This window comes from Schistocerca piceifrons, chromosome 7 (genome assembly GCF_021461385.2).
Source record: "Schistocerca piceifrons isolate TAMUIC-IGC-003096 chromosome 7, iqSchPice1.1, whole genome shotgun sequence".
In the NCBI taxonomy this organism is placed as follows: domain Eukaryota; kingdom Metazoa; phylum Arthropoda; class Insecta; order Orthoptera; family Acrididae; genus Schistocerca; species Schistocerca piceifrons.
This window is the reverse complement of record NC_060144.1, coordinates 432,747,305-432,761,317: the sequence shown is the minus strand read 5'-3', so window position 1 is coordinate 432,761,317 and position 14,013 is coordinate 432,747,305. Positions and strand designations below refer to the sequence as shown.

The following is a 14,013-nucleotide window of genomic DNA, read 5'->3' as shown; positions in this document are numbered from 1 at the left end:
TATGACACACATTTAAAACTCCAACAATGAGAGTATTATTTAGTAGCAAAACTGAAATATTTGGCTCGGCAAACATTGTGCAGGCCTGAAGGCATCTGATTTCTAATTGCTGTGATTTATAGTAAGAATACAAATGGTGGAAGGGAGCAGGAAAGAAGGATGAGCAGCCTTCCACAACTTCTCCCCAGTTTCTGCTTAGCAAAGCCAAAAGTGATCGAATCAGAAAACTTTTGAAAAAAATTAAGCTTCACCGAAGAAGTCATATAACAAGTATGGAGACAGGAAATGCAATATGTGGTCATCTATTAGGGTATTAAAATAACACTGGTGAAGAAAATGGAGAAAAAAGCAATTGTGAAAAGAGTTCAATCACATAATGTAGATATTTAACCAGTGAATGCCAGGGTAAAGCAGTTCAACAGCTAATGATGGTTTCAGCTCAACAGCATATCCACTTCATTGGTATCTGGTAAAACACACACACAAACACACACACACACAAAATGTTCTGCTGCTTTGTTACATAGTGATCACAGAAGCATGCCTGGAGTTTACAGTTATAAAGGAATGGCTGCACTGACCAGTTCATGGCTCCTGAACTCTCCAGATACAGTTCATGGCTCCTGAACTCTCCAGATAAGCAGATAAGGAGGTGCTCACCATTTTGCTTAGTTCATGGAGTATTTATGGCTTTTTCAAATATTACATATGTGGCAGACATTACTTCTGCCCCTTCTCCATCCCAATCCATTCATAATAGGAAAGAAATTCCATCATGAAACTTTCAATCTGAAGCAGAATGCATTCAAACAAATCTTCCTTACTCACTAAAACTGCACACTAGATAAAAATTTGAACTTGAAGCTTTGCCTCTTACAAACTGAGAAATCCAAAAGTACACTTCCTTTTCTAATGCAAAGTTAATCATGGTGAAGGAAAGGAGAGAAAGCAGATATTTGGGTTGGTACGCAAGGTGTCTTCAGACTACACAATTAGTAGAATACTGTCTACAACAGGTTTATAGTCTGGTTTGGATCTTGGTCTAACACATACTACATTTATGAAAAGAATGAAGAAACCTGTAATTTTCATGAGTACTGACTGAATGCTTAATAATTAAAAAGAGAAGAATTAATCTGCACTCCACTGAAAATGTGATAAAAATTACTTTCACATTATGGTGACTAGGGGAAGTTGGAGTACATCTTTATGTTTTCCAGGCACACTGGCTGATCTATCAGATTTTAGGTACACAACAGCAGAAGTTCCATTTCTTCCACTGATATTTTGGTCATCTACCTTCTGGCTATTTCCCAAGTAAGCCAACTGACTGGAACTTGAAACGTAACAGCCCACTGAGGCATATTTAAAATTAACATTTCCCAGTCTAATTCAGGATCGCACATGTAAACAAAATATGTAACTCGTCTAGAAAAACTTATAACTGAGAAAATGACTGTTTAATCTATTTCAGTTCAAAGTATAGAAGCTTTGTAAATGAAGGGAATAATTCCCATGAAGGAGTCTCCAGTAATTAAAAAAAAATGTAAATGTATTATTGTAATTTCTTATTTGAGAGTTTATTCTCAAAAGAATTAACAGACATGTACTAATATCATAGTGTACTTACTGTACTGAGCAGACATACATTTATATAAGTATTTTCAGTTATTTTGTAAAAGTTTTGATTGTTAATCAATCAAATGTTCATCTTAAACAATGCTGAGGATTGTTCGGGATTGCTAAGAAAGTTTAAAGGGTGGCTGCCATGTTGGCAGAGGGGGTCAGTCTGGTTTTAGTTTTTGAGCAGTGAGCATGTAGCTGCTCCTTTTGTAAGTATTGTTTGCCTTTGTAATAATACTTTAGCTCTGTTTTGAAAGTTTAATAAATGTATTTAAAATGACATAATTCAAGATGATTTTTAGTTTTAACTTTTCCGAAGTTAAAATTTTTTACAGTTACTGAGAACTTAGGACTTCAGCTGCAACAGATCTGCAGAAAGGATGAGTACACGAAAACCCCACTATATAAATGCTTAACTCAAGAATAGTTACATTTTAATAGTTATGTTATAAACTACTGCAGGTTATTCACAAATTTAAACCATATGGTACATGCATTTATAGACATTCATGCCTAGACACATTCATTTGTAGGACAGTATGTGTATGATAAATATCCTATCCAGTGCTTACAGCCCAACCAATTGATTGTGGCACAGCACTACACTGAAAACACCCACTGTACAGTGTATGACAGAAACGAAATTCTGATGGCAATTTCTTTGTTTTTACACTTGATTGTGAAAGAAACAGTAGAAATTTGCCTGGCAAAAGATTTAATTAATCAGGATAGTGGGCCAGCCTTGACAAATTATGGACTCCCGTTCATGTCTTGACTAGCCAATTACTAGACATTCATATAAACTTTTGCTACCCAGCAAGTAATTATCTTTGTGGTATGAGAGTCCGTAACTGTAAGCGCCATGATGAGACCCTCAGTTTTAAATTAGCCAATGTGCATACTGTTGATTCAGTAGACTGGCTCACTCAGAAGGGGCCAGAAGTTATATAACTGAAATACCCATGAAAGAATGGTAGTTTCTACAGCTGCATGCCTGAAATCTAACGGAGTAAGGAAGGTTGTGGTTTAACAACCTGCCAACATTGATGTAATTAAAAATAGAGCACTCACACAGTTACATAAGGATAGAACAAAGGAACTTGTTATTAACATTTTACAAAATCCTCCCAGCATTTGTGTGTAGCAATGTTGGGAAACTGTGGTTAGCTTAAAAGGGGGTGGCCTGGCTGCTCCTGAAATGGCATGCAGTGCAGCACCTTAACCACTGTAACAATTTAGTTAGTTTGTTGTGGTAACTGCTACGCATAAACTGGGAGATGATGTACTGCTAAATCTAGTATTTGGTTTTTCATAAATAAGCTACACTGATAAGCCAAAACATACGCCACCACAATATTGGATGCCACCTGGGATGTTGCGGGTGCATGACGCCATAACAAATGAATGTAAGTGGAGTAGCTATGAGCAGGGCATCACCCTAACAAAGATATGGGCTGCAAATCAGGAAATCCATTGAGATAAGTGACTTTGACAAAGGGCAGATTATTACTACGCTGAGCCTGTGAATGAGTATCTCAAAAACAGTGAAGCTGGTCGAATGGTCATGCACTACTGTCATGAGCATCTACAGAAAGAGGTAGAAGAATTGTGAAACTACCACACGGTACTAAATGGTTGGACGTCCATGACTTTTCACAGAATGTGGGATTTGGAGGCTTGTCTCTCTCTGTAAAGTAGGATAGATGGAGATCTTTGGCATCTCTGCTGAAAGAGCATGATGCTAGTGCATGCAAAAGGGTTTCAGAGCACACCATTCATTGAACGTTGTTGAACATGGAGCTCCAGAGCAGACCATCCCTACATGTTCACATTCTGACCCAAAGACATCATCAGTTATGACTGCAGTGGGCACCAAACCATTGGGAGTCAACTGTCAATCAATGTAAACATGGCTCTTTGGAAGAATCAAGTATTTGATACACTATGTCAGTGGTTGTCTCCGCAAATGCAGTCACCAAGGTGAATGGTGGGTCAAAACATGCAGTGTGCCATGGGCACAGGCTGTTGGGAGCAGGATTATGCTGTGGTGGACATTCTCCTGTGCTTGCAAGATACCTGTGGTGGTAATCAAAGACACTCTGACAGCTGTGAACCACCTGAACCCCTCATGCTTAATGTCTTCCCTGATGTCATCTTTCAGCAGTATAATTGCATTGTCTCAGAGCCAGAACTGTGCTACAGTGTTTTCAGGAGCATTATCATGAACTCAGAATGATGTCTTGGTGACCAAATTTGCCTGATGTAAATCCTATGGAATCCATCTGGGTCACTATTTGGTGCCATCACCATGTATGTATATGAGTGACCCATTATTTACGTGAATTATATGACCTGTGGGTAGACATCTAGTGCCACATACCTCCACAAACCTACCAAAACACTGTTGGATCCCCGATGTGAACAATCAGTGATCTATATCATCCCAAAGATGGACATACCAGCTTTTAAGCGGGTAATCAGAATGTTTTGGCTCATCACTGTACAAAGGTTGGAGGTAGTATCTTGTCATAAACTGGTCTACCTGGTTCAGGTATCTATAAGGAGAACACAGTTCAGTGAAGCAAATACATAGTTAAGTGCCTTACTTAATGAAAATTTCTGCGGTACTACTCTTTTCTCTAAATGAAACACATTTATTTACAAGGATGTTGAAGTAAGTACAAAATAATTAAATGTTAAAATATAAAATACTTTTTTCCATAATCCCTGTACATCTGCACACACACAAACAGTACTTACCTTGGAAAAAGTTACATCTAGAAAGGAATCGTCTGATGTTTCACTCCATTCATCATACGTAACAGGTTTCTGGCTAAAGTGTCTCTGTGATCCAGGGATCTTTCTTGGAGACTCTGGAACTTTTCCTGTTTTCTTCTAGGGCCATTAAAGAAAAGGAAGATATATGTGATCTGCTTACTGAAGAATCAAGAAAGTAAATTTTTCTGAGAAGTGACGTAAGTTTTTGTTACCACAAAATACTCAAATACTGGCTTCAGTTTTAAGTCACAGAGAAACAGAAGTAATTTCGTTATCACATAATGTGGTTGTTTCAAATAACTGAACAAAAACAAATGCCATTATGTTGAAAGTGATTATTCAAGAATGAATAATGTGTTTTATGGCTTTATGGTAAGCAGCAATACATCTCTTAGCATTTTTAATGCAGTATTCTTTTCAATGATGATATTGTAGTATTTCAATGATGACCACTAAAATGGCAAAATGTTTACATCTTAATGTTTTATAATTTGAGTGGTAAAACCAAAATACCAATATAAGTCCACAAATGCACTGAATCAAGCTTGTAAGAAAAAAAATAATTTAAGTGCTAATATGTTTCATAAAAGTTAATTTGTTAAATTTTGAATGTGGTGTTGTATTGCTAAGGATGCTACTAATATTTCAATAACATGATCATTTTAAATTATGTATGGAAACTTAGCATAAAATATTCCTACATCATGTCATTACTACACAGCCTGTTATTCCCAGTGAGTTCTTTTTCTATTGTCCCGAATATTTTTATTTTCGAAACATTTCTTGCTCCAGATTCTATCATGGCTCTTTCTCTGTTTCAGCCAAACTTGTATTACATTTTCCTGTTTCTGGTTTGTTATTATTATTTGTGCAGAATTTGACCTATTTTGTATCCCTTCAACAATACTCTCTTGAAAACTGCAGTGTGCAATTCAACACATGTAACTGTTTCACCTCATATACGTCTTTATACATTAAAGATATTGATAATCTAATTTTACTATTCTGAATTGTCACAAAGACCTTACAAATGATAGTTGTGGTTGCAACCTTATTAATCATTCAGAGAAATATGTAATTTTTTATGTAAATGTGCCATTTTTGGCTCCAGTATAGCAGTACTTGAATGAGATAAATTCAGTGATTTGATTGTATTGTGTATCTGACTAGAGATTATATTTCAGACATGCTGTTTTTCCTCCTATTTTTCTTGTAATAGGTTAATGTTCGAGACATGTAAACTACTTTCATTGTATACATGTTTATGTCACTCCATGATCCCATAAATTGTATCTCTTTTATGCCACCTTGTTTTAACAGTCAGCACAAAGAGGAAAGCCGGGCATAAAATTTTGGTGTGTTTCAGATTCTGCAGTTTTCATGACATTCAGTTCTTCCAAGGAGACTTTACTCTGGTCCCTTCTGCAAGAACAGCTGGTGCAAGCAGCCTTTTTGGAACAGTTGATGGTTGTTGGCTACATTGACCAAGACTCAGCTGCCAATACTGTAGTAACCCACCAGTTACTACACTTACTGTCCACACCCGACGTAAGTCAGGCTACCACAGCAACACCAACATTTAAATGGTATGCCAGTAACCACCCAAGGTGGCTACCAGGACCAACCTGGACACCAACTGCCATCACCAGGCCCACCATGCATACACATCACTGCACCAGTGACACCTGACATACGCAGCGTCTTTATAGGGGCAAGTACCAGTCTTCAAGCCCTCAGTTGTTAAATGTGTTCAAGACATGTAAACTACTTTCACTATATTTATGTTTGTGTCACTCCATTATCCAATAAATTGTATCTATTTTATGCCACTTTGTTTTAATTGTCAGCACAGAGAGCAATGTCAAGGGTCAAATTTTCATGTGTTTCGGATTCTGGAATTTTCATGATGTTCAGTTCTTCCATGGAGGCTTTACTGTTGTCCCTTCTGCAAAAACAGCAGGTGCAAACAGCCATGTTGGAAAAGTTGGTGGTTGTTAGCTACATTGACCAAGTCTCAGCTGCCAGTTGTTCATTTCATATAAATATGCAATGCTGTGCTCAGACATTTAAATAACAAGACTTTGTACACTTCTCAGTTGCTGAACATGCTCTACAACATGACTCCGTGACCACATTGGCAGCTACACCACACAGGCTATTTGGATCCTTCCACCCAGTACTACTTTCCTCAAACTCTGGAGCTGAGAACTTTGATCCATGCCAGGTATTGCCACATTTCAACTCAGCAAGTATCTGATCCTGCCAGTACGGGATTGGTGCAGTCCTCATCCATCACCATTCATGGCTCCCAACAGCCTATAGCCTTTGCATTGAAAACACTCAACTCCACTCAGTAACATTTTTATCAGTTGGATAAAGAAACTCTTGCTATTGCCCATGCCCTAAAACATTTCATGGTGCAAAATTTCATTTAATTACCAAACATAAGTCTTTGGTTTCCCTATTTAACCTATTGGCATCCTCACTGGACAAAGCAGCTCATCGACTTCATTATTGGGATTTGTTCTTGTCATGGTCCAGTTATGAAATCCATTTTCATTTTGCATCACAAGATACAGACATAGATGCTGCAGGAACTGCTATGTTTTCAACTGGATATGGAGGCAAATCTCACAATAGATGGCTCCCCCATCAGCAGTTCCCATACTGCCTCTGCTGTGGCGATGGATCTGGTGCTCTGGCAGATAGTATGCATGATGGAACATGAATGGCTCAGCTATCCACTAGGCCACAGATTGTAATAGCTTCAGAATTTTTAGGCACTGCACCATCACCTCTCCCTCTTGTACGGCATTATTCCCCCATCGATGGAAAGGTTTACTCCCCATATTATGGTTCACGCAGCTCTACGACAGAAAGTCCTCTGATTATTACAACAAAGTCACTGGGGATCTTTCATGCACTGCCATGAGTTTTGGCCAAGCATTGATAGGAAGGTGGAACACCTCATCATGGCCTACTGCAACTGTGCGTGTCAGAGCTGGTGCTGCACAACCTTTTTTTTTTTTTTTTTTTTCCACATCTTTGGGAAAGAGACAACACTGATTTCTCTAGTCCCTTTTTACACACTTTCTGGTTGTTGGAAATTGATGCTTTGTTTCGTTTCCCTTATATCATTTGCTGTACTCCTGTGACAGCAGACATGACTGTTAAGGCCCTACCGAAGATATCCTCCACAGCAGGCTTTCCTTGCACTCTACTTTCAGACTATGGTCCCCTCAGTTCATGGTGAAATCCTCAAAGGACCTTTGTGCACATAATGGCATTTGCCTGATCACAATGCCTCCATTCCATCTGTTGCCAAACAGGCTCTCACATTTTTAAAGCTCTTACAGAATAATGCCAATTAGGGCAAAGTATCCTACCCACCTCTTGCATGGCCACCAGCCATGGACGCAACTTCACCTCTTGCTACTTGGCAGTGGTCTACCATGGCACCAGTTTTGTCCACGTTCATGCCTGGCACACCAATCTGGGCAAGGGTACTTGGATGGTGCCCTTACTGGATTCCAGTCAGCAGCCACAGCCAGAGTGGTTGCCACATTTTCTTGGTTTGCAATGAACATCAACTAATGGTATGCTACAGGAAACAGTTGCATCCCACGATAGGCCTCATTGGACTGTTAGTCCAATGCCTTGTTCCTCATTGGCCCTGGCCACTCCAGGGCCAAGCAGAACTAGCTGTGCCCACTTATCCCAGGCTGTATCAGCACTGATGACAGGTTTTGCTCCCTGTGCCAGATGCTGGCACCCCCACTACACTGAATAGGCACCACCATCAGTAGGGACAAATGCTGTGTCCCCATCACCAGAGCCTCTCCTCTCCAGTTTGCTGTCATTGCTGTTCATGCCAGTGTCATCATGGATTTTGACATCCAGATGGCTCCCACTCCCCTCTCACTGGTCCTGTCCACTGGTCACCCCGGGACCCATGAGTGGTGTGGGGTGCCTCGTCCCACTCACTTTTATCTGAACTTGATGGTCACTTGGAACAGAAACTTCTTGCATCTCTGGCTGCTTCCCCAGCACCACCATTTACACTCTGGAAGTCTCTTTAGTCACAGCATCATGGATGGCAACAACCCTCCCCCCTTCCACAAAGAAAGAGGAGGAGTGTAGTAACCCACCAGTTACTACACCTACCAACCACAGTGGACATAAGTTGGGCCACAATAGTGCACGCAGTGTGCACCAACATCTAAATGGCATGCCTGCAACTACTTGAGGTGGCCACCAGGGGTCACTGCAAGCAGGACCACTGTGTACGTGCAGCACTACACCAGTGACACCTGTCATGGATAGCATATTTATAAGGGCACATATGGACATCCAGGCACTCAGTTATTAAATGTGTTCAAGACATGTAAACTACCTTCATTGTATTCTTATCGATCTCGCTCTGTGACCCACTAAATTTGTTTCTTTTACAGCCATGCATTTCCAAATGCTCCCACTTAGAACAAATAATTATGCCATTCTCTACAATGATTTACATTATGTTGTTTATACAACATATTCATTTGAATTTAGGAATATATGGCTCGTAGATTAATTACACCAGATGTGGCTCATGCTACTTTTTTTAAGTTAGTAGTATTTACATTTCAAATATATTTTTTGTGCAGCATTGCCAGTCTTGGGTAGTCTTTCTACATTACAGATGAAAGAGGAACTATCTGAACAATGTGTAACTAAAGGCCATTCTGCATTCAGTTCCATTGTGTAACTCCTTAGGTATTTTTTTGGTTATGGTATTGGACTCACATTCAGGCAGTTCATATCGCTCTTCACTAATTTAGGTTTAGTTTTTCTGTGGTTTCCCTCCATAGCTTAAGGAAAATGCCAGGATGGTTACTACAAGAAAAATATGTCAAATTTTTTTCCCATTCTTTCCTAATCTGAGCTTGTTGTTAATGGGACATTAAATCTCATCTTCTTTCCTTGCTTCTGTGGTACTCTAGTGACATTGTTATTTGGGTAATGTCATTTCAAACAGTTCTTCATTAGAAAAATAATTGTACTCTTCAAAATATTGTATTAATGAATAAAAATCTGACAATCTAAAAGTTTTATGAGCATGATACCATAAATGAATTTTCCAATGCATTTGATGTACATTAACACTGCTTCCAACGCTACCTCAGGAAAGCCTTTTAGTGTTGAGACTGGCAAAAACCTTCTGGTGGATGTATTATTTAATCCACCTTGAGAAAAACAGAAAAACAAAAATTTTTGTGTGCATTTTCTCCATAATCTCTTGTCAGTCCAATGAAACAGTTGTATCTCTTAAATTTTTCTCAGTAAGAACTGTTATTCTTGAGTAAAAAATTGTATACTTCAATTGAAAAAAACAACACACTTGACATTTTCTTCTTGATGATTAATACAGCTAAGAAAATACACAAACCATTGATTTGAGAGCACTTTGTGAAAACTTATTGTAGGTGAAAAAAGATTATCAATATCTTTAATACATAAAAGAACATGTGAAGTGAAAATGTCAAGTGCCTAACCCCAAATATCCAGAGGTTCCTACCACTGCAATTGCCCCCACTGTGAAATCTATCCCATGAACTCACCAAATACCAGCTACTTCAGTCCTACTAATGGTAAATCGAACAATATCAAAGGCAGAGCCACCACGAAAATCACACATAATTTATTCAGTAACTTGTGTCCACTGCACAACAAGTTGTATAGGAATGACAATGAATAAACTGGCTAAATGCATGAGTGGGCATAAAAGACCAGCTCACCTTGGGGCCACCCAGTACCTATGTATACTCCACAAACCAACACATGATGCATGGTGGAGGATACACTTTATGACTGCTACTCATTTTCTTTCCAGTTACATTAGCAAATGGTGCAAGAGAAAAATGACTATCTACCGGGTGATCAAAAAGTCAGTATAAATTTGAAAACTGAATAAATCATGTAATAATGTTGATAGAGAGGTACAAATTGACACACATGCTTGGAAAGACATTGGGTTTTATTAGAACCAAAAAAATACAAAAGTTAAAAAATTTCTGACAGATGGCACTTCATCTGATCAGAATAGCAATAATTATCATAACAAAGTAAGACAAAGCAAAGATGATGTTCTTTACAGGAAATGCTCAATATGTCCACCATCATTACTCAACAGTAGCTGTAGTTGAAGAATAATGTTGTGAACAGCACTGTAAAGCATGTCCGGAGTTATGGTGAGGCATTGGCGTCGGATGTTGTCTTTCAGCATCCCTAGAGATGTCGGTTGATCACGATACACTTGCGACTTCAGGTAACCCCAAAGCCAATAATCGCACGGACTGAGGTCTGGGGACCTGACAGGCCAAGCATGACAAAAGTGGTGGCTCAGCACACAATCATCACCAAACGATGTGCGCAAGAGATCTTTCACGTGTCTAGCAATATGGGGTGGAGCACCATCCTGCATAAACATCGTACGTTCCAACAGGTGTTTGTCAGCCAGGCTGGGGATGATGCGATTCTGTAACATATCGGCGTACCTCTCACCTGCCACGATAGCAGTTACAAAACCAGAATCACGCATTTCCTCGAAGAAAAAAGGCCCGATAACGGTAGATGTGGTAAATCCAACCCATACCGTGACTTTCTCGTCATGCAATGGAGTTTCCACGACAGTTCTAGGATTTTCGGCAGCCCAAATTCTGCAGTTGTGGGCGTTGACAGACCCTCGGAGCATGAAATGAGCTTCGGCGGTCCACAATATGTTACTCAACCAATCGTCACCTTCCGCCATCTTTTGAAACACCCACACCGCAAATGCCCTCTGCTTCATTAAATCGCCAGGTAACAGTTCATGATACCGATGGATGTTGTATGGATAGCATCAGAGGGTACGCCTCAGTGCCAACCAAACAGTAGTGCATGGAATGCCGGTGCGACGTGCGACTGCACGAGCGCTGACTTCCCTGTGCATAGACGAACCTGCTACAGTCTCCATTCCTCCCTGAACTGTCTCAGCAGCATTACGCCTTGTGCTCGGTCGGCCACTACGGGGTCTATCGTGTAAACAACCCGTGGCTTCGAACTTCGAAATCATTCTCGCCACAGCTGCATTTGTCAACGGACCTTTACCTGTTCGAATCCCCTTCCTATGGCGATAGGATCATAATGCTGAACTAGCACGTTCCCCATTCTGATAATACAGCTTCACTAAAAGCGCCTTTCAAGGTAACGTCAACATGCTGCGACTGCTGGCGCATCCGATTCTCTCTCTCATTACATCTCCTTTTATACACAATTGTCATGCGCAGTCACTGACGTTTTGCTGTCCAGCGCCATCTGTCGGACATTTTGTGAACCTTTTTTTTTTTTTTTTTTTTTTTTTTTTTTTTTTTTTTTTTTTTTTTTTTTTTTTTTTTTTTTTGTTCTAATAAAACCCCATGTCATTCCAAGCATGTGTGTCAATTTTTACCTCTCTATCTACATTATTCTATGGTTTATTAAGTTTTCAAATTTATACAGACTTTTTGATCACCTGGTACATGCCTCTGCACAAGTCCTAATTTCTCTTATCTTGTCCTCATGGTCTTTAAATAAAATGTATATTGCCAGCAGCAGAATAGTTCTGTAGTAAAATGCAAATGTCATTTATCTGAATATTCTCAATAGTATATCTCCGTAATATTGGCTTGTTGATCAAACCTACAGCTAACAAATCCAACAACATGCCAGTGAGTGCTTTGATGTCTTCCTTTAATATCACCTGGAGAAAATCCCACACACTCAAGCAGTATTAATATATGGATTGCTCTAGTGTTCTGTACATCACCTGCTTTATGGATGAGCTAAGCTTCTTGCAAAAAAAACAAAGTGAATGACAGGCATTCTCTACTACTGTCTTTACATGCTTGTTTCATTTCATATAAGTATGCAATGTTGTGCTTAGACATTTAAATAACAAGACTTTGTACACTTCTCAGTTGCTGAACATGCTCTACAACATGACTCCCTGACCACATTGTCAGCTACACCACACAGGCTATTTGGATCCTTCCACCCAGTACTACTTTCCTCAAACTCTGGAGCTGAGAACTTCCTTTCCTTTCATCCTGACACCCTATTAGGCTTAACCTCTGTTAACGCACAAGTCCTTCTCTTTTTTCATTATATTTTTAAACATTTTTTTTCCATCTAATTCGTAACTGCATTATTCATTTCTTCTTGTCTTATTCTGTCTTTGATTTTCTTTTTTCTTTTGTTTTTTTCTTAGTTAAGGTACATCAGCATGGAGCGTAACTGCAGAGAAGGCACTAGAAAAGCTCCACCAGAAGACAGGCACTAGAATATGCACTCTTCTTCATCCTAACTGTTAGCTGGGACTTGTGCCTTATATTATTTACTTGCATGGAAATTGTATATAGCGAAGGACATTGAATATTTGCATGTCGTCAATTGCTTCTGACGCTTCAGTGTAGAAGGCAAAGTTAAGTATCGTCAATTCAATTACTGTAATAAACTCCATTAATATGATTTGCTTGTATGTTGCCTAGCATCTGAGAAAACAGCTTCCTAGGCACACTATATTAGATGAGTGGGCAGGATTCCACATAAACAAAAGCTGTTTTAGGCTTAATTTTGTTAGAACAGTTATTACTTAAAACATGAGTAATGACTCACATGTCAAGATGGCAGCATTTCATAAATGCTCAGAATGAGCATGGTGTTCCATGACACTTGGTACCCATGAACTGAGTGTTAACCTAACTGGCAAGTAGAGAATCCGAATGAGTGGCCAGAGACAAACACAGAAGAAAGAGGAGAAATGTAAGTGAGCATAGGCCCTCTAAATAAATATGAGGTTACCGGTAGCACATGACTGATTCTGGACACTGTGTGTCTGAACAAGGAAAGTTATGATTCTAGACACACTGCCCAATGTACATGACACTCGTGCTGCTCACTATGGAGTCGCAGATAACTTCGACTCTTGACTGTGAACAACTCCTCGTCTGACGTGCCTTCATGTGGCAGGGACACCAGAATATGTTTACATTTTAGAGAACCAAATAACTGTTGTTTGCTTGAAAGGAGGACCGGAAGTCCGGTAATTTTTGTCTACAAAGACAGCTACTGCTAGGGCTTCAAACCAAATGATGAGGAATACAAAATGGACAGAAAATTGCAAAAGAAGAGTTACTACATGAAATGCTGCACTTTTAATTGTTCTTAATCCAATTTTTTTACACTTGATTGTTACTTAAAGAGAAAGAAAAAAATTGTACCTTCATTTCTTCAGAACTGACACTGGCAGGTTCTCTTGCTTTTTTTGCTTGCTTATCTTTTATATCTCTGAGTTCTTCTTTCAGCTGGTTTATTTCCTTTTCAAGTAGCTGTATTTCTGAATCATGTTTATTGACTGTTTCTTCACTGTGTGCCACTTTTTCTTGCAACTTAACCTGGGAAGAAATGAATTTATTACTGTAGTAAAAGTCACGGTCCATGGTGCTTAACCCTCAAGTGGTGCACCTGTGTATAAATTGGGCCATCCCCTAATAACAATGTATTGTACCATTTTGTTGTTGCTTCAACTAATCCAATGCTCAGTTAAGCCATTAT

General features: G+C 39.3%; 1 protein-coding gene across 2 annotated transcripts in view; it reads right to left on the bottom strand.

The window, feature by feature from the left end:
• The window catches only part of LOC124805181 (myosin heavy chain, clone 203-like), a 259,196-nt gene that overhangs the window by 20,819 nt on the left and 224,364 nt on the right, over positions 1–14,013 (bottom strand). For both annotated transcript variants that reach the window (XM_047265671.1, XM_047265672.1), the window contains 2 exons: positions 13,680–13,853; positions 4,384–4,518 (listed from right to left, as the gene is read on the bottom strand). In XM_047265671.1, the coding sequence (XP_047121627.1) occupies positions 4,384–4,518; positions 13,680–13,853 (309 nt within the window). The remainder of the gene's footprint in view (positions 1–4,383; positions 4,519–13,679; positions 13,854–14,013) is intronic.